Source organism: Crocodylus siamensis, chromosome 3 (genome assembly GCF_052110815.1).
Source record: "Crocodylus siamensis isolate JL-2025a chromosome 3, ASM5211081v1, whole genome shotgun sequence".
NCBI classification, from domain to species: domain Eukaryota; kingdom Metazoa; phylum Chordata; order Crocodylia; family Crocodylidae; genus Crocodylus; species Crocodylus siamensis.
The window spans coordinates 123577904-123599018 of NC_143397.1; the positions used below are offsets into that span (position 1 = coordinate 123577904).

General features: G+C 42.6%; 1 protein-coding gene across 2 annotated transcripts; it reads left to right on the forward strand.

Moving 5' to 3' along the window:
- The first annotated feature begins 5 nt into the window (after positions 1-5).
- ATPSCKMT (ATP synthase c subunit lysine N-methyltransferase) lies at positions 6-17472 on the forward strand. Of its 2 annotated transcripts, XM_090039130.1 has the most exons (6): positions 6-233; positions 3561-3651; positions 8059-8348; positions 11098-11235; positions 12440-12490; positions 17253-17472. In XM_090039130.1, the coding sequence occupies exons 3-6, from the start codon at positions 8112-8114 to the stop codon at positions 17451-17453; spliced, it is 627 nt and encodes a 208-aa protein (XP_089895256.1). In that variant the 5' UTR covers positions 6-233; positions 3561-3651; positions 8059-8111; the 3' UTR covers positions 17454-17472. The 2 variants fall into 2 exon arrangements, with proteins under 2 accessions (XP_089895256.1, XP_089895255.1); XM_090039129.1 differs by lacking the exon at positions 3561-3651 and having other exon boundaries at positions 8-233.
- The last annotated feature ends 3643 nt before the right edge of the window (positions 17473-21115 follow it).

The window sequence follows — 21115 nt, forward strand, 5'->3', positions numbered from 1 at the left end:
GGGAGATACCACTAACGGAATCGCCCGTCGCAGCCACCCCCCGGGCTCTGCAGCCTAAGGGGAGGGAGGCGGGGCCGGAGCCTTGTGTGAGCAGGGCGGGGACAGAGGTGCGGGCACTGCGTTCCCCATAAAATCTACCCGAATCATTTCCTCCCCCCGCGCCGGATGGTATCGCCCGTGCCGCAGTGCCCGGAGGTAGTGGGGCCTGCAGTCTCGCGAGACCTACGCGGGAGGTGAGTGGGGGCGAGGGAGGGCTTTATGGGTGGCAACTTGAGCCATGGGAAGAGTCGGGCACGTCTATGCTTGGAGCGAGCGCGTGGAATCAGCGATGAAGCGAGCTGTGGGGGAGTGGCTCCCTTATCCTGGAAGCAGGAAGGCGCGTGGCTGTGCACATGCACAACAGAGACGCTCAAGCTGAGTGGCCCTCCAGCCGGGCCGCTTCAAGCATGCGCAAGCGCGGCATTTCAGCTAAGCGGCTCCGTGTTGTCCCGCCTCAAGGTCCCGCTCCAGGGCGGGCGGTGGCTCCTTATTGGCTCGCAGACGTTCTGGCCCCGCCCCCTGCCCTGGTCCTTGCGGTGCCCGCTATGTGGGTGCCGGGTGGGGCTGGCATGAGCTCAGCCTGGAGTTGCCTCAAGCGCCCTGATGTGCCCTTCCTGGTGCTTCCCCTTCTCCCCGCTCTCAGCGCCCCCACTGCTCTCCTGAGGCCGGGCAGGTCTGCACGCTCCCACCCCATGCTTGTGGCTGCCATGACAAAACTACCAACTTGGGGATGAGGCTCAGTTCCCCCTCCCAGAATAAAACAAAGCCACAGGGAATCAGTTATGGAGCAATTTCTGGGTCCTGGTGCTGGGCAGAATTTCATCTGCCCCCGGGGACAAACATGTAGGTGGCCTGCTTACAAAACTAGTTACAGCAAAGCCTGCTGGCATTGAGCCCCATCACCAAACTGGTCCCAACTAGAAGCAGGGTAAAAATCAGCCGGCTGTGCCTCTTTCATCACACACGTTCCAAAATAATCTCTATCAGGCTAGATGCTTGATTATACCTGTATTTTCTTGCATAGAACACATCCCCAAATATAGCACCTTCTTTTTTGAAAGGCAAAATGGAAAAAAAAAAGCTTTTTCCAGAGTTAGGGTTGCTAAGAAGAGGGACAGAGCTGACTCTAGCTATATCACCCTCCCTTTCTGGTTTAACTAAAGCCCAAGCTGTTACTGAAGACTGGTTGCCATGGGCGTCTTTCCACGTGCTCCAGGGTGGAGAAGCGGGACACTTCAATTAGAGCAGCTCTGAGAGCCACTGTATTTAAAGAACCCACAGCATCACATGTATTCAGTGACCTGCACTTCAAAATGGTGGCGGGGCGCTTTAACTTAAAGCTTGTTTGATGAGCTTTAGTTAAAGTGCCTCCACCACCATTTGGAAGTGCAGGACACTGAATACACATGACAGAGAGGCTGCTATAGTGCGTTAATTAGCACGTGCCAGCAGACTTTATTAATCCAGCAAATGTCCAGCAAGTTTATAGGTAGCTTTCTGGTTTTGAAAACAGCTGAAGAAGCTGTGAAATAAGAGACCAAGACAAATGAACACACAGCAAAAATTGCCCAAAGAAAGGTTAGTTTGATTAGGAGAACATCAAGACCATTAAAAAGGAGAGAGGGTTCTTAATATCTCTGGAGTGAAGAACAATGAGCCAGTAAGTCAGTTGACTCCTTCAGTAGCCTGAATACAGATTTCCCTCGCTTTATGCTGTACGTGCGTTCCTGGAAAGCAGTGCATAACTTGAATTTGCATAAAGGAAACCCACTTTATAATGTAGCAAATAGGGATGTGTTCTAAGACCTCAGCTGTGCTGACCCCCAGACCCATTTCTACCACTTTCACAAGACAATTTTGGTACTCACCAGCAGCAGACAGTACACACGAGCACTGGGCACTATCATAATGGCGATGGGAACTACAGAACCACGTGTCACAGATAATGAGCAAGGAGAACAGAGCCACACGGGAGCCTATATTTTAGTGCTCATCACTCCCACAGTGCAATGCACAAAGCAGCTGACTGCAGGTTTCCACCATACAGATCGCATAAGAGTAGATTTACCTTGCATATAACGAGTTGTTGGTATAAAAAGGGTCATCACGTAAGAGCGAATTTGCACATACAGATCCTGCATAAAGCGAGGGAAACCTGTACTAATACTCAAGTTGTTACACTGTGGAGCAGAATCACAGTAGGGTGCTTCTCTCTCCAGCCAAACACCTAGCTTTTTTGCTTAAAACATGGGGGGGGGGGTCTGATTTTTTGGGTAAGAGGTGTATGTTGTGTTTGAGAAAGTATGGTAATTTCAGTAAATTAGTGTTTATAGTACCAACTGGCCCTTTTAATATGTGAAAGCAAAGTGCAAGAGATCAAAAATCAGATGTCTACATATTTTTGGTTGTTGAAATAACATACGTACTTTATTGTTGCAGACCTAACATTTGTTAAACTGCCTTTTACCACAAAATGCATACAGCATACTGATCATATAAATTTGTATGCTGTCAAGTAAAATTGTAGTGGCATTTAAAATATTTTGGGTAAAGAAAGGTACAAATTAATAGCAATTGATAGAGGATCGTTCATGATGCATTGTTGTTATGCAATCTTCATGATCAATCCAGCAGTGTCTCATTTCTCATCTGCTTATAACGACGTCCGTAAAACTTAACTGTGGAACAAAAAGGTGAGTATGTATTGGAGAGAGTACTTTTTTTTTAATTGTGTGTTTGTTATTGTAAGTTTCTCTTACGTGATTACAAAATATTATTTCAGTATGAATGATGATTTGGGGCAGGGATGGCTAACCTGCAACCTGGGTGCTGTAAGTGGCACGGGTAACTTGTGTGTGTCATGTGGCATATTGAGGAGGGAACAGGCAGCACAGTGACAGAGGCCAGGGAGCAGCATGCAGAGCATCAGATTAGGCATGGAGCATAGGGAAGAGCAGAAAGCTGAGCAGCACATTGGGTAAGGGAAAGGGATCGGAGTGGCATTGGGGGTGCGTGTAGGGCTAATTTGTGCCATGTCTGCCAAAATGTTTAGCCCCCATTGATTTGAGGAGTCTATTGCTACAGCTTTCGGTGGTTACAAGGTTACATACTCTTTGGGTTTGTGTTTGATACAGGTTGCCTGCAGGCACACAGCAGCCACCGCAGGAAAGCCACTAGAACATGTCTCTACTTGTGCAGTTTCCGGCAGGGAATGCCATGCACGCTGGGAGGCATCAGCTGGTAGAGGTGCCTCAGCAGTTGGCAGAGAGTGCGGGCACATCTATGTATGCTTTCAGGCAAAAACCTTTTGTAATTTACAGAAGTGGTGCTGCTCTGCCAGCAGAAATAAGGGACCTTGCTGCTGCAGGGGTACTGTGTGTGGCAATGCTAATGGCTTGGATGACAACACTGTAAAGTTGGCTAGGGTGTATATATATATCTTTGCGAAGCTGCTGGCTCCACTTTGGATTTGTGGGCTTGTTGTTACTAACTTTTTCTCTTCTCTTCTTTACTGTTTTCAGTGTTGGCCTGACACTCTAGAGGTTGGTAGCACAGACTGAGTAGTAAGTAGGCCTTAAATGGAGGTGCCTGGTATTCACGTGCAAATGCTGGGTAAGAAGCTGGGTTTCAATGAGCAGAGCTGTCGTTCTTCCCAACCTCCACCAGGGAAAACATTATCTAAGCAATAAAGTTACCAACAGGCTTGTCAACTCTCCCCCCCTCCCACCACCACATTTGCCCTGGAATGAGGACTAATCAGATTGTCACCTGACAGAAAGACTGGAAGTATAAAAAGTCAGGAGCTAAGATTCAGCCATGTTCATCAGCTCATAGTGTGGGGGTACTGCTCTCTCCAGGAGGGCTGGCAAGAAATATTCCTCAGTTTCTGCAGTTCTTGAGACACAGGAGAGCGCTCATGGGTTGTCTGCTCCACACTCCACAGAGAACTGAGCAGCCCTATAGCTAGGAATCACCACTGTGATTTTGAAGCAGTCTGGCAGGAGAGCTTTAGTAAGGTGCTGCATATCTGTATGGCACGAGAGTGCTTCAGATGTACATCTGTCCATGGCCTAGATGACTTCAGGGTTATAAGACTAATATAGTACATGCACCTTGTTTTAAAGAAAATCAGATTTCTGGCAAGGTAGTATTGTGGTTGGAAGGGACCTCATGCTATCTGGTTCAAGCCCTGATCAAAGCAGGACCATCCCCAACTAGATCATCCCAGCCAAAGCTTTGGCTACCTGGGTCTTAAAAAACCTCCAAGGATGGAGATTCCACAGTGTCTCTGAGTAACCTGTTCCAGTGTTTTACTACCTTCCTTGTGAGAGAGTTTCCCCTAATACCTAACCTACACCTCCCTTCCTGCAACTTGAGATGGTTGCTCCTTGTTCTGTCATCTGCCACCACTGAGAACAGTCTAGCTCCATCCTCTTTGGAGCCCCCCTTCTGGTAGTTGAAAGCTGCTATTAAATCTCCCCTCAGTCTTCTCTTCTCCAGACTAAATAAGCTCCGTTCCATCAGCATATGCCTCACCATTTTCATTGCCCTTTGCTGGACAGTGTTTAGAACAGGGGTGTCCAGCCTTTTTGAATATGCGGCCAGATCATGAACTTTTTATTACCCAGTGGGCCGGCAAGCCATATTCAAAGACATCACGGGAAGTGGTATCACATCAGGAAGTGACCTTTGAAACCAATGAAGTTGCAGGAAGTGACAATGAAATGGGACTGGAAATGTGGTTTAAAATCCAAAATAAAAACATTATAAAAGCAACAATGAAATAATACAGATTTCACAGATTTCATAGACATCAGGGCTGGAAGGGACCTCGGGAGATCATCAAGTCCAGCCCCCTGCCCAAAGGGCAGGAAGTCAGCTGGGGTCATAGAATCCCAGCAAGATAAGCATCCAATTTACTCTTGAAGGTGTTCAATGTAGGTGTTTGAACCACACGTCCGCTGGCAGACTGTTCCAGACCTTGGGGGCTTGGACAGTAAAGAAATTCTTCCTTATGTCCAGCCTGAAACAGTCTTGCAGGAGTTTGTGACCGTTCGACCTCGTCATCCCTTGGGGCGCTCTGGTGAACAAACGTTCCCCCAGATCCTGGTGGTCACCCCGATAAACTTATAGGTGGCCATCAGATCACCCCTGAGCCTGCGCTTTTCCAGGCTAAAGAGTCCCATGGCTCTCAGCCTGTCATCGTAAGATCTGTTTTCCTGACCTCTGATCATGTGCGTGGCTCTCCTCTGGACTCTCTCAAGCTTCTCCACATCCTTTTTGAATTGTGGAGCCCAAAACTGGACGCAGTACTCCAGCTGCAGCCTCACCAAGGCCGAGTACAAGGGGAGAAGGACGTCCCGGGATTTTCTCGAGAAGCATCTATGGATGCAAGCCAGCGTTTTGGTCTCTTTATTAGCCGCAGCATCGCATTGCAGGCTCATGTTCATCTTGTGGTCAATGGTGACCCCCGAGTCTCTTTCTTCTGTAGTGCTATCCAACGTAGCACTGCCGAGCCTATAAGGATGCTGCAGGTTTTTCCTCCCAAGGTGGAGAACTTTGCATTTTTCGGTGTTAAACACCATCAGGTTCTCGTCTGCCCATTTGCTGAGCTTGTCCAGGTCAGCCTGGATCACCCGCCTATCTTCTGGCGTGGATGCTTTGCCCCAAAGTTTGGTGTCATCGGCGAACTTGGCCAGTCCACTCCTGACTCCAATGTCCACATCATTAATGAAGATGTTGAACAGTATGGGTCCCAGGACAGAGCCTTGAGGGACCCCACTGGTCACAGGGCACCACGGTGAGTGACTGCCATCAATTACAACCCTCTGGGTCTGACCATGGAGCCAGTTTCCCAGCCAGCGGATCATGGTGGAGCCAAGGCCACAACTGGCCAGTTTGGCCAAGAGGTGATCATGGGATACCAGATTGAAAGCTTTTTTGAAGTCAGGCTCCTGGCATTAGTGTACAGGCAGGCAAGTGTCCCCTTGGGGGCTCTTGCCTTGCCCACAGATTGTGCCAGGGCCGGGGCAGGGGTAGGCTCCCTTAAGTGCCTTGGTCTGCTGGCTTTGCAAGGGTTGCCCAGCGGGCCAGCAAACACCAAATACCAAACACTTGACTAAAATAAACACTTTTTCATAATGAAAGAAGCATAATGCAAGTCGACAGATCAAATGTGGAAAAGATATCAGCCAGAGTGGAAACTAATCAAAGGTGGAGAGAGATGTGTCTTGTCAGGAGACACCTGTGCAGCGCTTTGCAGCCTCCGCCACTCTCTGCCTTGCAGGAGGTGGGAGGGAGCGGGGGCTCCTCAGTGCATTCGAGAGGCTGCAACAGAGACTCGGCTCAACTGAGCATGTCTGCAGCGAGGCGTGGAGCAGAGCAGGGAGAGCTGCTGCCACGCACAGGAGCCCCAGTCCGGGCTCCTCCTTGTCCTCCCAGCCGCAGCCTCCCCAGGATGTGCTGGAAAGGCGCCCTCTGCTCCGCCGCCGTCTGCATTGCTGCCCCGGCAGCTGCGTGTGCCCATGCCTCCCCCCACTCCCACCTTGGCCGCATGCGGCTCCACCACTGAGCCACTGCCATTTTCTCATTGCTGATGTGGATTTCACTGCTTATACAACTGCAAGCGTTATAGCGCCAGGCGCTTCTTTTTGTGTAAAAATGTTTGATGTTTGGATTCTTACTGGTCTATCTGTAGCATGCAAGGGCTAACCCTCGATTAGCTGGGATGTAGTGCTGAGGTTAATAAACATTTCTACTTAACTTGTTAGCTGGCCCTATGCAGCCACAGCAACGTGACTCTGATCTTCATGATCAGAGGTCACGAAAACAGACATTACGACAACAGGCTGAGAGCTATGGGACTCTTCAGCCTGGAAAAGCGCAGGCTCAGGGGTGATCTGATGGCCACCTATAAGTTTATCAGGGGAGTTCACCAGGATCTGGGGGAACACTTGTTCGCCAGAGTGCCCCAAGGGATGACAAGGTCAAACAGTCATAAACTACTACAAGACCGTTTCAGGCCAGACATAAGGAAGAATTTCTTTACTGTCCGAGCCCCCAAGATCTGCAACATCCTGCCATCCAAGGTGGTTCAAGCACCTACTTTGAATGCCTTCAAGAGAAATTTTGATATTTATCTTGCTGGGGTCCTATGACCTCAGCTGACTTCCTGCCTCTTTGGTAGGGGGTTGGAATCGATGATCTTCCAAGGTCCCTTCCAGCCCTAATGTCTATGAAATCTATGACTGCACTGCTGGCTCTGGGACTTGAGAACAAACACAGCTAGTTTGGGGTATCTGCATGGTATTGCATTGCACTGCAGTGACATATAACATAGCACTCCCAAGAACTACAAACCAAATGAGATAAAGAGAAGCATTGTGTACTGTTTTAATCTAACTACTATGACTATTTAAACCACAATGTTATCATCCAGCTGTGCACTGCACTTCAGTTACTTAATATAACATGTCTGCCCTAAAAGGAGAAAAAAAAGTTCTTCTTTCATAACAGAAAATAATTGGATTTTGATGAGAGAAAGGCTACTGATATTAGTTTCAGTAGAAAGTTTGTAATCATTAGGAAAAAGAACAGTCTCTTTCTTTTTTCCTTTGAGGGTAGGTGTTTCATTTCTTGCTATGTGGGATTTATGTACTTAACTTCTATTTGTGTTAATGGGAGTTAAACATGTAAATTCCCTGAAACACAGATGAAAATAGATTCCTTACTGCTTAATATTTGAATGTTGTAGGTGAAGCAGAAAAGACAATTATAGAATATAGTGGGAAGAATAGATGTTAAAATTAAATTCGGACCTTATAATTTTCTCCAAGACAGTTTCATCTTTTGTTAATATGATTTGGGAATTTATCTCCGGTTCAGAGGAAATGGAAGCTTTATTATGAACTCATGTTTTTTCAAATATCTTGGTATCATCAGCAAGCACTTGCCTATTAAAATGGTGACATATTTCTGGTTTCAAATAAGTTGTTACATATGCTTTTCCTTTTTTTTCAGTTTCTCTTTGTCAATGTTGAAGCAAGATAGCCATCCACAAGACATCTTAGAATATGAGTTTTGATAATGACAATTCAAGAAAAAAGAACTGGGGATTGCTGGTTACTGGTGTTGTTGGTGGGACACTGGTAGCACTCTATGCTGTTGTCACTCCCTTCATAACTCCAGCACTGAGAAAAATTTGCCTGCCTTTTGTTCCTGCAACTTCAACTCAGACTGAAAATGTTCTGAAAATGTTACAATGCAGAAATGGATCTCTGGTCGATATTGGTAGTGGAGATGGACGAATTGTGAGTGCTCTAAATATCCTAAATTTTGTGCATGATATTATGTTGCAACTTTGTCCCCCTCAACCCTAGAAATTTTCAAAAAAGGCCCAGATCCACAAGAAGAAGCTCTAATGAGCCTTGTGTAGAATTTAAGTGCCAAAATACGATTCACAAAACCCCTTCCTAACTGCTTAGGCTCCCCAAAGTCCATAGGTGCCAAAGTTTTCTTCAAAGTTCCTAAATTGCCTAAAGTTATGCCGTTGCATATGCCCAGAACTATGTTCATTTTGGCAGGGTGACCATTTTGTGCCTATTTCATGCCTATGTTGAACTGGGATTCACCAATTAGACAGTTTATAAGTTGCCTGTGGGGTCTGATCCAGTAGGTCTACTGGGAACATAGTGAACATGCATAGCATTGCATTCAGGGCAAAACGCAGAAGCTATGATCATTCTGAATGAAAATGGTAGCAGTGCTTGCCTTTAACAGCCATGAGGTTAGGGTGCTCTTCCAGGAAATGGGAAACCTGGATTCAGTGTTTTGCTTGACCTGAAGTGGTTCAAACCCACAAACCCATTGGCTTGTTTTGTGCCCCCAAATCAGCATGCTGCTTGTTGTGAATCCTATTCTTAGGCACCTAAGTCTCCCCACATGCTGCATGGGGAATCTGAGTACCTAACTCAGGGTTGTGAATCACGTTCCAGGTGCCAGACACTTCAAAAGAAGGCATGATGATGTTGTGTGTTACCATACTTTATTCCCTTCGTGGATCCAGCCCAAAACTGGTGAAGCTGTTCTTAAGTGTGCAGGTCACAAACTTCAGGCTGTTGTTCATTTACCTAGGAGTACCATTGGGCAGATTGCGAGAATAAGATTCTTCAAATGCTATCGTGGAAATGTGACAAAATTATTAGATTATGTGACTTGAATGCTATTTGACCAGTTTTATTCAGAAACAAAAATATCTGCTCCTTTTCCTACTCTATATTCCTATAATTTTGTCATACAGAATTCCTAATCAAAGTTTTCATGAGGCAGACACTAAAATACTTGTCAAACCTGTATTTCATACTTCTTGCAAGTTGTACATGGTATTACCATATAATCTCATTAATCTTATATTGTTTTATGTCTGATCTCTGAATAATCAGAACATGAGTGCATGGCTTTATTTATGTGTGGGACCTACAATGTTTTTTTCATGTAAAGCTGCAGGAGCTAGAAATTATTTATACTAAATACCAAAGCATGCTTTCCTTACTCATTTTAATTAGGATTTATTGAGATTACTTATTATTATGATGAGTAGAATATAACCTGCAACCAGTAGCTTATTAGTGAAGCAGGTGAGCAGTTTTACATATTTTAAAATTTAGAATCTAGACTACTTTGCTTAACAAAAGCAGGCTGACAATCATAATTTTTAAATCGTACATCCATTATTAAAATTGAAACAGTGGTATGCTATTCATGACAACGATACTGTGTAATTACCTGTAATAGAAAAGGACCGTAGTAAAAACTATTTACTTTGGCACTTTCTGTGTTAAGTGCATTGTCCCAGATTCTCAGAAGTAATTTATGTGTCTAACTCCCAATGATTGAAATCAATGGGAGTTAGACACCTGAATGACCTTTGAGGTTCCAGGTCCCCCGTGGCAGCTGAAAAGTATGTCTGTGTGATAAAAGTGCTTGCTGAAGGCTCTATTAAGAGTAGACCAAATGTTTTTATGTATTTGTTTAGATACTAAGCTGTAAGTTGTTGCTAAAAACCTAATTATAGTTTAAAATGTAGTGAGGCCTTGTGTAAAGTAAGGCCTAGTAAATCTAGCAAAGCCTAGAGTAGTAAGGCCCTGTGGCACAGTTAAAATTACCTCACCAAAGAAGTGCAAGGCCCGTACTGCTATTGGTCAGTCTGAAGAGTTGAAGAAAAAGGAATCTAAGTGGTCGTACACGATCAGTGTCCTTCAGAAGCTATAAATTAGCTGAAATATTTGGAAACCATTCAGAAGGAAGATGCAGCTCTGTGAAAAGGATTCGTTAGCTATTGCCTGGATCAGTGGGCCCGTGGACCTCGAGGAGCCCAAGAACTGCATTCCAGGGTCCTCCCCTCGCATTGCTCGGGGACGCCTAACCTCGCTGAGCTTTGTGGAAAGAGAAGTTTACTGTGTCTCAGGCATCAGAGGGACTGCCGATAAGTTGCCAACGTGAATTGCTTTTGTCTGTCGTCGTCTGTCTTGTTATTACGTGTAGTTGTGTTTTTTTACATCAGTAAATCTTTCTTACCTTTCTACCCCCAACCACACTCTCAATCTAAACCCTCCGCAGGCGGCTGGGACACCACCTGTGTTTGTAGATGAGCACAGGCACATATACTCTGTTTCACTGCTTTTTGTCCATACCAGTTTATAGGCAAGGCACCAATGCTAGTTGCATTCTTAAATATGTGCAAAAGTCATGGCAGTGTTCTGGATTTGCACACCAATCTTGCAAATGTACTTGTGTACTTAATTTATAAAGAGGAATGTTTTAATTTATTTCAGTGGAAATAGTCAAGGCAGTAAAATTAAGCTTGCATGTAAAAACTTCTAAATGAAAGCTCCAGTCCTGAAAATAGACAAAAATAAAGGACTCCTTGATTTCTGCTCTGAATAAAATTACATTTTTCTCTTATGTGCTTACTTGAAGTAAGCACAATTTTGGTTTAAACAGTGGCATGCTATAACTTGCTCTGGTCCTTAATAAAGATCCTTTTTTGTTTCTTTGTAGGTGATAGCAGCTGCAAAAGAAGGATTCAGAGCTGTTGGTTATGAATTAAATCCCTGGCTAGTCTGGTACTCCAGATACTGTGCTTGGAGGGAAGGTGTGCATCACGATGCCAAATTTTACATTTCAGATTTATGGAAGGTATGCATTGGTTTAAAAAATTACCTATAGAAACCAAAGTACAAAATAAATTGACTGGTGAATTTAAAAAAAAAGGATTTTTAAATTTAAATTTTTACATTTTAAAGAAAAATATACAGCTGTTTGTGATAGTCTGTTAACATTATTTTAGCTTGGGTTTTTTAACGTGGTTAATTTAAGCATCCAAAAGTTGGGAAATATGAAAGATAAGGTTACCAAATTATGCATGCATGCATTATGTGGTAAACTTAGATAGTCACATTGTTTTTCAATCAGCTGTAAATCATAAGTTTTTTTTACAACTTCTAAATACCGTAGAATATGGAGTTGTGTGTGTGGATGTATGTATAGTTGTGCTTGCGTGTGTGGATGTATGTATGCGTGCATACATATAGGTACGTTGTATTATTTGAAAACAATATACGATCATTTAATTACTGCATTTACTCAAATAGAAGACGACCCTAGTTATTAGGCGGCCTCCCAATAATTATGTTCTATTTATGGACATTTTATAAATTTGTTACAATTTTCCAGGTGTAGAATTGAATGATCAGAGGTTTGCCTTGAATTTTTCCCCCTCCCACATTCAGAGCAGGGAAAATAAATCTACGTAGTCAAGTAGCCCTTTAACTATCTGTATCCTCCCATCTTTTTCCCCTGGCAGTCCCTTCCACCTCTCATTACTGTCAGATGCTTCTCTTCCTGAGCAGACAGAAGCAAGGAGCAAATTTGAAAACAGTAACCTTGAAATTAAACATGGCTGAATGAGTTAAATCAGGCCCATGCAAATCCAACATGTCAGATCCTTCATGCAGGGCTGATCCAGTTCAGACATGTATGCAGCATGCGTGCCCTGGACTGCCCTGTGTGCTATTTGCAGTATGCATGCCGACTCCAGACCTGGGCACTGCATGTAGCACACACTGCCCTTTGCCTCAGCCCACCGTGTGGCACATGATGAATGGGGCTAGTCTGAGTTGTGTGCTACAGGTGGCACGTAGAGCCAGTCTGGGGCACAGTCTGCAAAGCTACCTAGTGTGGAGGGAAATCTTTAAGTGGCCTAAAGCTGCTGTAACGGCTTCTACATGGTTTGTTGTCCTAGTCCCTGGGGCAAGGGAATGAATAGGTGGGCTAATAATTTTGGTATCATCTTAGATTATACATACTCTGCATAATAAACATATTTGTAATTTTTTTATAGGTTAGATTTTCCCAGTATACAAATGTTGTTATATTTGGGGTACCTCAGATGGTAAGTCTCTCTGTTTTTTTTAACTTATCTTTAACTGTCTATAGTAGTCTTACACTAAACCAGTTGAAATTGCTATATTGATTTAGAAAATGAGCCCACTTAGTGTAGTACATTTGACATTCAGTTACTTATTTTAACAGCATAATGGATTTTAGATTATTAGTATTTAATAATTATTAAGATATATTGCATCCTGCTGCTACAACTTGAAGCTTGTGAACAAAATATAAATCTCAAGTATTTAAGTGTGCTTCTGAAACTTCAGTTCAGTGCCTCTCACAATCCACATTTCAATACAGTTTAGAACATTAATGCTGTGACCTTCTACATGCATCTTTAATTACTTGGAAAAATTAATGAAATGTTCAGTTGAAATTGATTGTTCTTCAGATTTTTCAGTAAGATAATTTTCAAGTAAGATGAGCAGTGACTAATTTTAGCTCAGTTCTGTGGACTGGTTGGCTGAAAATCAAAGTTCAATATTCTGTTCATGCATTCTTCAGAATGTGAAAACACCTCATTTAGTAGCATTGAAAAAACCCTCAAATACATTTGTAAAGATTAGCAGGATGGGGTGCTTTTAGTGTGATTACTAGTTTGTAGATTATACAGGGAAATTATTTTTTTATTTTTAGAGGAAGTTGTCTATCACTCAGAAACATCAGCCTCTTTCTGAAATTATATTGCTGTTTAATATTGTGAAAATGGTATTGCAAGAAAGCAACCAATTTTGTGGTATACTACATGGATGTTGTCAAACTTCATGTTAATTTTTTACATTTTTTTTCCCCCAAGTGTTGTTGGATTTTTTATACTAAAATTCCTCTCATTTTAAAATAAACACTGTATTAGAGAATTGTCTTTTATGTGCTTTAAACACATTTCAAAAACCCCCATTTCATTTCCCCATAAATGCTTTTTTTTTTTTGAGCTGTCTCAGTGAGATGGAATGTATGAAGAGCTTTGTATCATACTGATATGGCCTAGACATGTAGTCTGTAATGGGAATAATCTGTGATAAAATATTGTTGCAACATTAACAAGGAGTTGCAGGAAGAAATATAGCAATATCTTCCTTCTGTTTGTCCTCTTTGTTCTTGAAGGCTGTAGTACTAAAGGTTTATCTGACTAAAGCACCGGCCACAATGCTCTCATTTTGATAATTATGTAGCTTATAATTAAATTTTATTTTCACTTTTGTTAGCATATTGAAAGGAAATGTCTCTTCAATATTTGAATGTGTTCCAGAAGTTTTATTGCATTTGTTCCCAGGAGGCTGAGATATAGACCTATATTGGTTGGTTTACTGTAGTGGTAATTTTTGTTCCAGGAGAGGGCACTAGAAGCCTTTGTTCCAAGCATATCTTTGACTTACAATACCAAGTGTTTGGTTGCATGATTTTGACAAGACCATAGTGTAGTGGTTGTCTTTGCAGTTAATGTGTGAAAAAATTAGGGCACCCTTGTACTGAGTGATATCATGATCACTGTCTGGTTCACTTGCTGGTACAGCTATGAATCTGCAGTTAGAAATTCTGCAGCCGCATTGCAGAATCCCCGAGGGCGAACGTGCAGATGAAGACAGACAACATGGTAAATTAGAAGAAAACAGTTGCACAGAACAGCAAATGTCATCCAACTGAATGAAAACATTTGTTATGTAGTTTTTAATTAGTAGGGGCCTAATATGGTGCAAATTGGCCATTGGGTTATTTGATCAGTTTCAATAGTAGAGGAAAGTGCCGCAGCCTTTACAAAAAGGAAAAAAAAAAAGAAAAAATATTTTACTTCCACAAACCTTGTGTAAAATACTTCCAGTCAAAGTAATTAGGGCATGATCATATTCCACCTGTTAGGGACATAAGTGTGGTCTTATTCCGCTTTGCTAAGTCCTTGAAGAAACATTAAAGCTACTGCTTTTGTAACATACTATCATCTTAGCCCTAAGGCCCATATACCTTCTGCATTACCCGTTTATTGGGGACTTGAGCAGAGTGGAATAAGAGCACACTTAGGATTGGGCTTTTAGTTTTTGTGTGTTTGTAATTCTTGCCACATATGCAATGGGCTCAAACATATGAAGAACTTAGGACTTCTCACAACCTGCTCTGATGTCAGAGTGGAGTTGGGAGTCTCATCATTTTGTATGATTGGACCTAGCTTTTGAACCTCTGACTTATTTTCTCCATCTCTTTTGTATAGGTGAATATATCTTGTAAGTAGTGTTGGGCTAGACAAAAGCCATAAACATGTTACTTAGGCCCCTGGAAGGTGTTACACTTAAGATGCACTTAACTCAGTTATTGGCGATGCATGGGAGGTGCATATGCACCCCCTGAGACAAGCGCTGCTGATGGTGCCGGCAGTGCCTGCAGCCGGTTGCAACTTGCTGCTGCCTGTGGGCAGTTGCCATGCCCCGCCAGCCTCCAGGGGCACATGTTGTTCATGAACCCTGTTAATCATACCTTAAAGTGTAGTTGGTCAGATGTTCATACAATTAATGACACAACAAAAAGTGAAACCAGCCACAACGTTATACAACTAGCTTGGTGGCTTCCCAGAGCCCCCTGACAAACTGTTGATTGCCAGGCACCTTTGCCAGTGCAAAGGGAGCTTGGGATCATGATCCTGGTCTCCCACTGTACTGCCAGGTGGATGCTCTTGGGATTTGATCTCTGATCCCAAAATTGCCTGTCCTGCCATGTATATGTGACATGGAAGAGGTGCAATTGTTGGGATCACACATCAGATCCCATCCTGCCTTTAACTGAATGACTGTCAGCTGCCTTAGTTTTGCCATTTGACATTTATAACTAACTTGCACAGTCTGGATTTAATGATCCCTGGGATACACTGAATGATCCATCCATCCATTCATGCAAGCTTTCTGTAAAGGTACAGGTTTGATAGTGCTATGTAGGATTTGGTCAAAGTAAAAAAACATTACATTTGTAGTAAAGGAGGGTTTAAAAAAATAGAAATTTTGACAATATTAATATAGTATAGTACATATTCAGTGTGTGAAAAAAAAAAAAAAGAAAGCCCCCAAAGTGCACATATGCAGTATGCATCTTTGAAAAAAGATCTAAACAGTTAATATTGTTGAGACATTTCATTTTACTAGTATAGGCCAATTCCAGTTAAAGGATTGGAGTTATAGTTACAATATAATACAGTGACTGATTTTCAAAATACTTCAGTGTAATTATGCCTGAAATTGATGGATCGTGCCAGTGTTTTGCATTTTTGTATGTTAAGACTTGTTTATTTATTTATGTGTAATGTGTGTAGCAGAATTGGCTCTTTTCATTTTGAGGTTTATGTTAGCTCAGCCTGAGATATCGAAGTCAATGTTAAATAAGCAAAATGATCAGAAAATAAAAGAATAGTAGCACAGATATTTACAGGCCTTCTTTGTTTGAACAAAATTGGAATACAGAATGCTTAAATATTTTAAAGTAATCTGTGGTAAGTCTGTGAATATCAGTGCCTCAAAGAGAATGATCTTTTTGAAACTTCAATTTATCTTTTAAAAGAATGATACATTAAAGTTATTCTGCAGCTGCAGAATGTGCTTTCAAGGTTTTGACAGTAGAAACTATTTGCAACTTTTGATAGTGTTTTTGTTGTTTTGGTTTTTTGGAGCTGGGGAAAGAATGTCTGCCTGCCACTGATGACATGAAGAGTTCTGTATAAAACCTTGTCTATTGCGTTTGTAAGAAACTTTTGGTTTCTTTTAACACAGTCTTTAATTCAGGCAGTGGCTTTCTAAGATGCATTATATATGTATGTATTACTTATCTTTCTTTTGATACTATAGTAATTTTTAGAAAATAAGAGGCAAGTAATTTACGGTGCATGAAAAAAATATTTTTGTTGAACACAATTAGGCTGTTAATCTCACATCTACAAATATGTTTTGAGAGAAATATCTTTTCATACACTAAAAAATTGCTTAAACAGTTGTACATTATTGTATGTCAGCATAACATCATCATCTGTTTCCTGAATTGTAATAAAAATTAGCCTCTATGCTCTAGGACACAAAATGACCAGGTAGCTGAACCATTGTTTTGTGCTAGTAAGGCAGTCTTTTTTTCTTTGGGTTTGATTATCTGCCCAGTCTTCTACAAATGGATGGGAGTAGGACTGGGTGGAGCCCTAGCCCTGGGGTTGTACTTGTAAAAGGAGTGGTGCATGCTGGTCCTGTGGTATTGTTGCACATGGTGACAGTTTGGGGCCAAGGTGATTGATTTCTCTACACCATTGCTTATTCAGATGTAAGTCAATATTTATTCACATAGTAACCACAGCCCAATTTATATTAACTTGGGGTCAGAGGTATCAGAGAAGCATCGACTGTTTTAAGAGCCATCATGGGAACACTAAAGACCTTGACCTTCCCTTGACATGGGAGGGACATGGAACCTGGGACATAACAGAAGGACTTACCCTTCCCAGGGCTGTAGGCTGAAAGAGGAATCCAATAGTGCAGGTTTTTTTCCCCTCAAACTCAGATTTCTTGCCTAGGGGATGATCTAGCTCTTACTTAAAATGATCATAAATTATAAAAATGTATGTAAATGTTAAGCATCAGAGTAAATGAAAAGCTAGCTAGGAAGAATGTGATTCTGCATCATAAAAGCTTCCAAGGACTAAAACAGAGATCTTTAAACCTTGGATTTGTCTCAGGCATTTAAAATAATTCAAGAGAGAATGCTTCTGTCTTACCCGCTCAGTGGCTTTTGTTGTTGTTCTGCAGATGCCACAGTTGGAGAAGAAGCTTGAAGATGAACTCGAGTATGATGCCAGAGTCATTGCCTGCCGCTTTCCTTTCCCACATTGGATGCCAGATTATACTACTGGAGAGGGAATAGACACTGTGTGGGCCTATGATTTAAAAAATTTTAAAGGAAGTGACAAGAGATACTCAGAGACTCTGCCAATTATGCATTCCTCATAATAAAGTCAGGTTAAAAAGTGTTGTGGATGCTAACTTTTTGGTTCTTACACCAAAACACTCATCTTTGTCTTCAATGGCTGCTAAAGCAGCAGAATAATAACAGTAAGTATTAGCATGAACACCATGCACCCCTGGAGGCTGTGGGGGGCCAGACAAGCTCCCGCAGGTGGCAGCAAACAGCAACCTCCTGCAGACGGCCACAGTGGTGTCAGCGGTGGGGGCAGGGGGTGAGAGCCGATCAGTGATCGGCGACCACCCATAGACCAGCAGCAATTGGGGACTGCCCACAGATGCCACCAGCAGTGGGGGGGCAGGGTGGCGAGCAGCGATCGCCCGCAGGCAGCATGGGCAGTGCTTTCTGCAGGGGGTGTACCGCCAAGCTTAGGGGGCTAGCCAGCATGCAGCCCCCACACTGAATCATCCTCATGCCCCAGCCAACCTTGTCAGTGTCTGTACGTGCATTGCAGTGAAGTTAACTCCACTGTAGGATAGTACTTGTGTCTGGCAGTGCTATCCTATGGCAGGGTCAATTGTTTTACTCCATCCTAATAGTATCGCACATGTAGACACTGACATTTTGCTGCAGAACTAAGGCAACTCCATAGTAAACGTCTCGTGTAGACGCTCCCATTGCTTAACAAGAAGATGCATGAAAACATTTTCCACTAGTTTTTAACGTGAAGAGTTTATACAAGCAAGGTTTATTGCTGTTAAGGATCAATGTATAAACAAAATGCCAGAGGTTTTGTGCAAATTGTTTCTCAGAACAGGTAATGAGATGGAACTTGATTCTCTACTGCCTTGCACCTTGAGCAGTTACGGTTATACAAAGCGAATGTAAAATTCTGATCTGGGAATGAGTTATATCTGTTTTATACACACTTTTTATAGGTGCAAGTGACTGTTCACTGTGCAGGGTATGGAGAACCAAGCCCGTTATCTTGACCTTGTATACTTGGTATTACAAATTAAGATGTGACACATTTTGACATGAAGAGAGAAAAGGAAAATGGTGAAAAAGGTCCTGGGTTACATTTTAGATGCTTAGTAGAGAATGTCCACGTCTCAATGGCCTTGTGAATTAGTATTAACTTATTTAACTTGCTGCTTCTAGGTAGAACTAAGCTTTCAGGAAAGACATCTGGTACAGGTTTTTGCAGATCACCATGACTTTCCTTTCACCGAAGTCACTCTTGACAAATTAGGCAGAATTTGTCATCATGGTCCATCATGGACTGAAAGGTGTTGCCTGGAGAAAGTCACCCAGTACTTGCTCCTTCCAGATGTGGAGAATTTGGTCTCCCTTTGCTGGCTTCATTTCATTCACCAGCTCTATTACCCTCTAAAATAGTTATGACCTTCTGTATGATCCCTAATGATTTGGTGATTCATCCACAGCTAAAAAACTCTCCCTCTATCTCTATTAGCCTGACATGTAGATCCATGGAATCAGCTGTTGTTAGTTCTTTTTTCAGTTGTGGTCTGTTCCCTCTTGTCCTTGAAATAGACTATGAAAGGGTAGGCAAGGGTACACTACATGGAGAACATGAAGGTAAAGTCAGTCTCTAAGTTTGGTTGAGGTATGTGAACCCTCACTGAGTTTATGCGTTTGAATAGTCCATCTCAAAGAACTCCAGTTGCAGGGAAATACTTGTTCCCTTTCTTGACTATGCTGCAGGACATCATGGTCCTTTGTGGAAGATTCATGCATCCGTGTTGTCAGGTGGTCCAGTAAAGTGCAGAGTGCCAGGTTTCTTACAACTCAATCGTAGTCTCCACAATGAGACAAGGATTAGCTCGCTGCTGTTACCGTTCTTCTCCTGACTCATGGTGACCCATCCTAGCCACTGTTCCTGTGACCTGTGAAAGTATACATAGGACACCAACCACCAGAAAAAAAACTTCTCATCAACTAGTTAGGCAGGTGCAGGATGATAGTAGGATGTGGCTTCAGGTAGAAGGTGTTTGGTGTTTGCCTGGATGCGGGTAACTGTCACCCTCCAAAGACGTTGCAGGCAGGGGCAGTGCCAGCTCTTGCTGTGCTAATTATGGCAGCACTACCAGCCACTGCTACAGCCTCTCTCCTTCCCTCAAGCTACTGGTTGAAGGCCTCCTGCACTTCATACAGATTTTGTAAAGGGGTGAGTTACTAGGTGAATACTGGGTACAGGCAGCCAAGTCTCTGTCTTAGTAGCTTAAGTAGTTACAGCCATGAATTAATACCTCCATTTGAAGTGGCATCTTGCAGAAGCAGCCTTTGGCGATCTACTTTGAGCAGAGTCAAGGGGCATGGGCATGAGTTGGACAGAACCGCTCTGACTTGCATTTCAACATAAGGAGTCAAAAGGTTTTGGAGCATTCATAGATTCCAGAGGTGCCTTACTTTGCACAGCCCTAGACTGTGAGGGGACTAGTGAAGCATCAGGCCTTCCTGGAGTCATATGGGTAAAATGAGCACAAGTCTCAGAAGAAGCTGTGCTTCCTGTCCCATCAGTAAGAACTGTCACTTATGGGTTACTTGCATCAAAAGATTATGTTTTCCAGGGACTGCAATATGCTGAGGCTCTTTGTAGATGGTAAACTAATGGCACAGTTGAGATCTGAGGAATTTTATGCCTGTCCCAAAAATCACACGTAGAATGTTCAGCAAGGTGAGATGAATGAGCGTTTATTGATATGCAAGCTCAGCTAGCAGTCTTCCCATAATTTCTTCTTGCCCATTAGCAATGAGAAAGTTTGGCTTCATCAGTTGTCTTCTGACTAGCATCCCACATGGTCTTTGTAACATATTTTCCTTTCCTACCCTTTGGAAAATCCCAATATGTTGTTCTCAGCTCTCTCAACATGTGTGTTTTCATGTTCCTCAAAGCCTTTTCTGCGTCGTCAAATCTTTCCAGATGGAAAGCGTATGTGAAGAAGTTGAAATGCCCTTCTTGTTGAGGGGGGCGGTCTGTAAATCTGGAGGAACTGATTTTCTTGGTTGCTTTTTTTGCAGGTAATTTTAAACATTTTAAGCATCATTTGCCTGCTGGCAGCGCACAGATGATGCCTGCTGCTGCACGTCTGCCTTTCTCTCTCTCTATCCCTGCGTGAATGTGTTGAAGAGATGAATGAAACTTTCTACAAATTCAAAACTGATCTGTTTAAATTTCATTCTTTGCTAGACTGATTAGTGAGCCTCAAGTTGCTTTGTGAACCTCTTGGGGAGGAAAATCAGTTCTTGCCACAACAAGATAATTTGTTGGCAAAGGTCCATAAGCTGTTTCCTGTTGCTGTTACGTGAACTAATACCATATGTGCCAAAAGAGTCACTGAATGTATACCATATCTTTCCCTAGTGCTGCATCTTTATGCATGACAGGGATGTTATGCTGTAGGATTCTACTAATGAGAGCCTGTAGGGTCTCATAAAATTTCTTTTTCTTCTTCGTTACATTCATTTGCAGGGGCATATCACTGAATGATTGTTGTCTTCACATATCATGTCTTGCATAATTATTCTTCTGTTAACTTCTTGTACAGTGTCACTCCTGATCAGCAGAGATCTAGTTTTCTGCAGGAAAAAACAGAAAATCTATGCTTAGAAAACACAAAAAAACCCCTTTTTTCCTTGCAAGCTACCAAAAGTGCAGTGGTGTCCCATGGCAAATGGCACCATTTCT

Coding starts and splice junctions, on each gene's coding strand:
- ATPSCKMT (XM_090039130.1), top strand. CDS start 8,112: ATGAGTTTTGATAATGACAATTCAAGAAAAAAGAACTGGGGATTGCTG. Junction 8,349..11,097: donor GTAGTGGAGATGGACGAATT/GTGAGTGCTCTA, acceptor GTTTCTTTGTAG/GTGATAGCAGCTGCAAAAGA. Junction 12,491..17,252: donor TATTTGGGGTACCTCAGATG/GTAAGTCTCTCT, acceptor GTTGTTCTGCAG/ATGCCACAGTTGGAGAAGAA.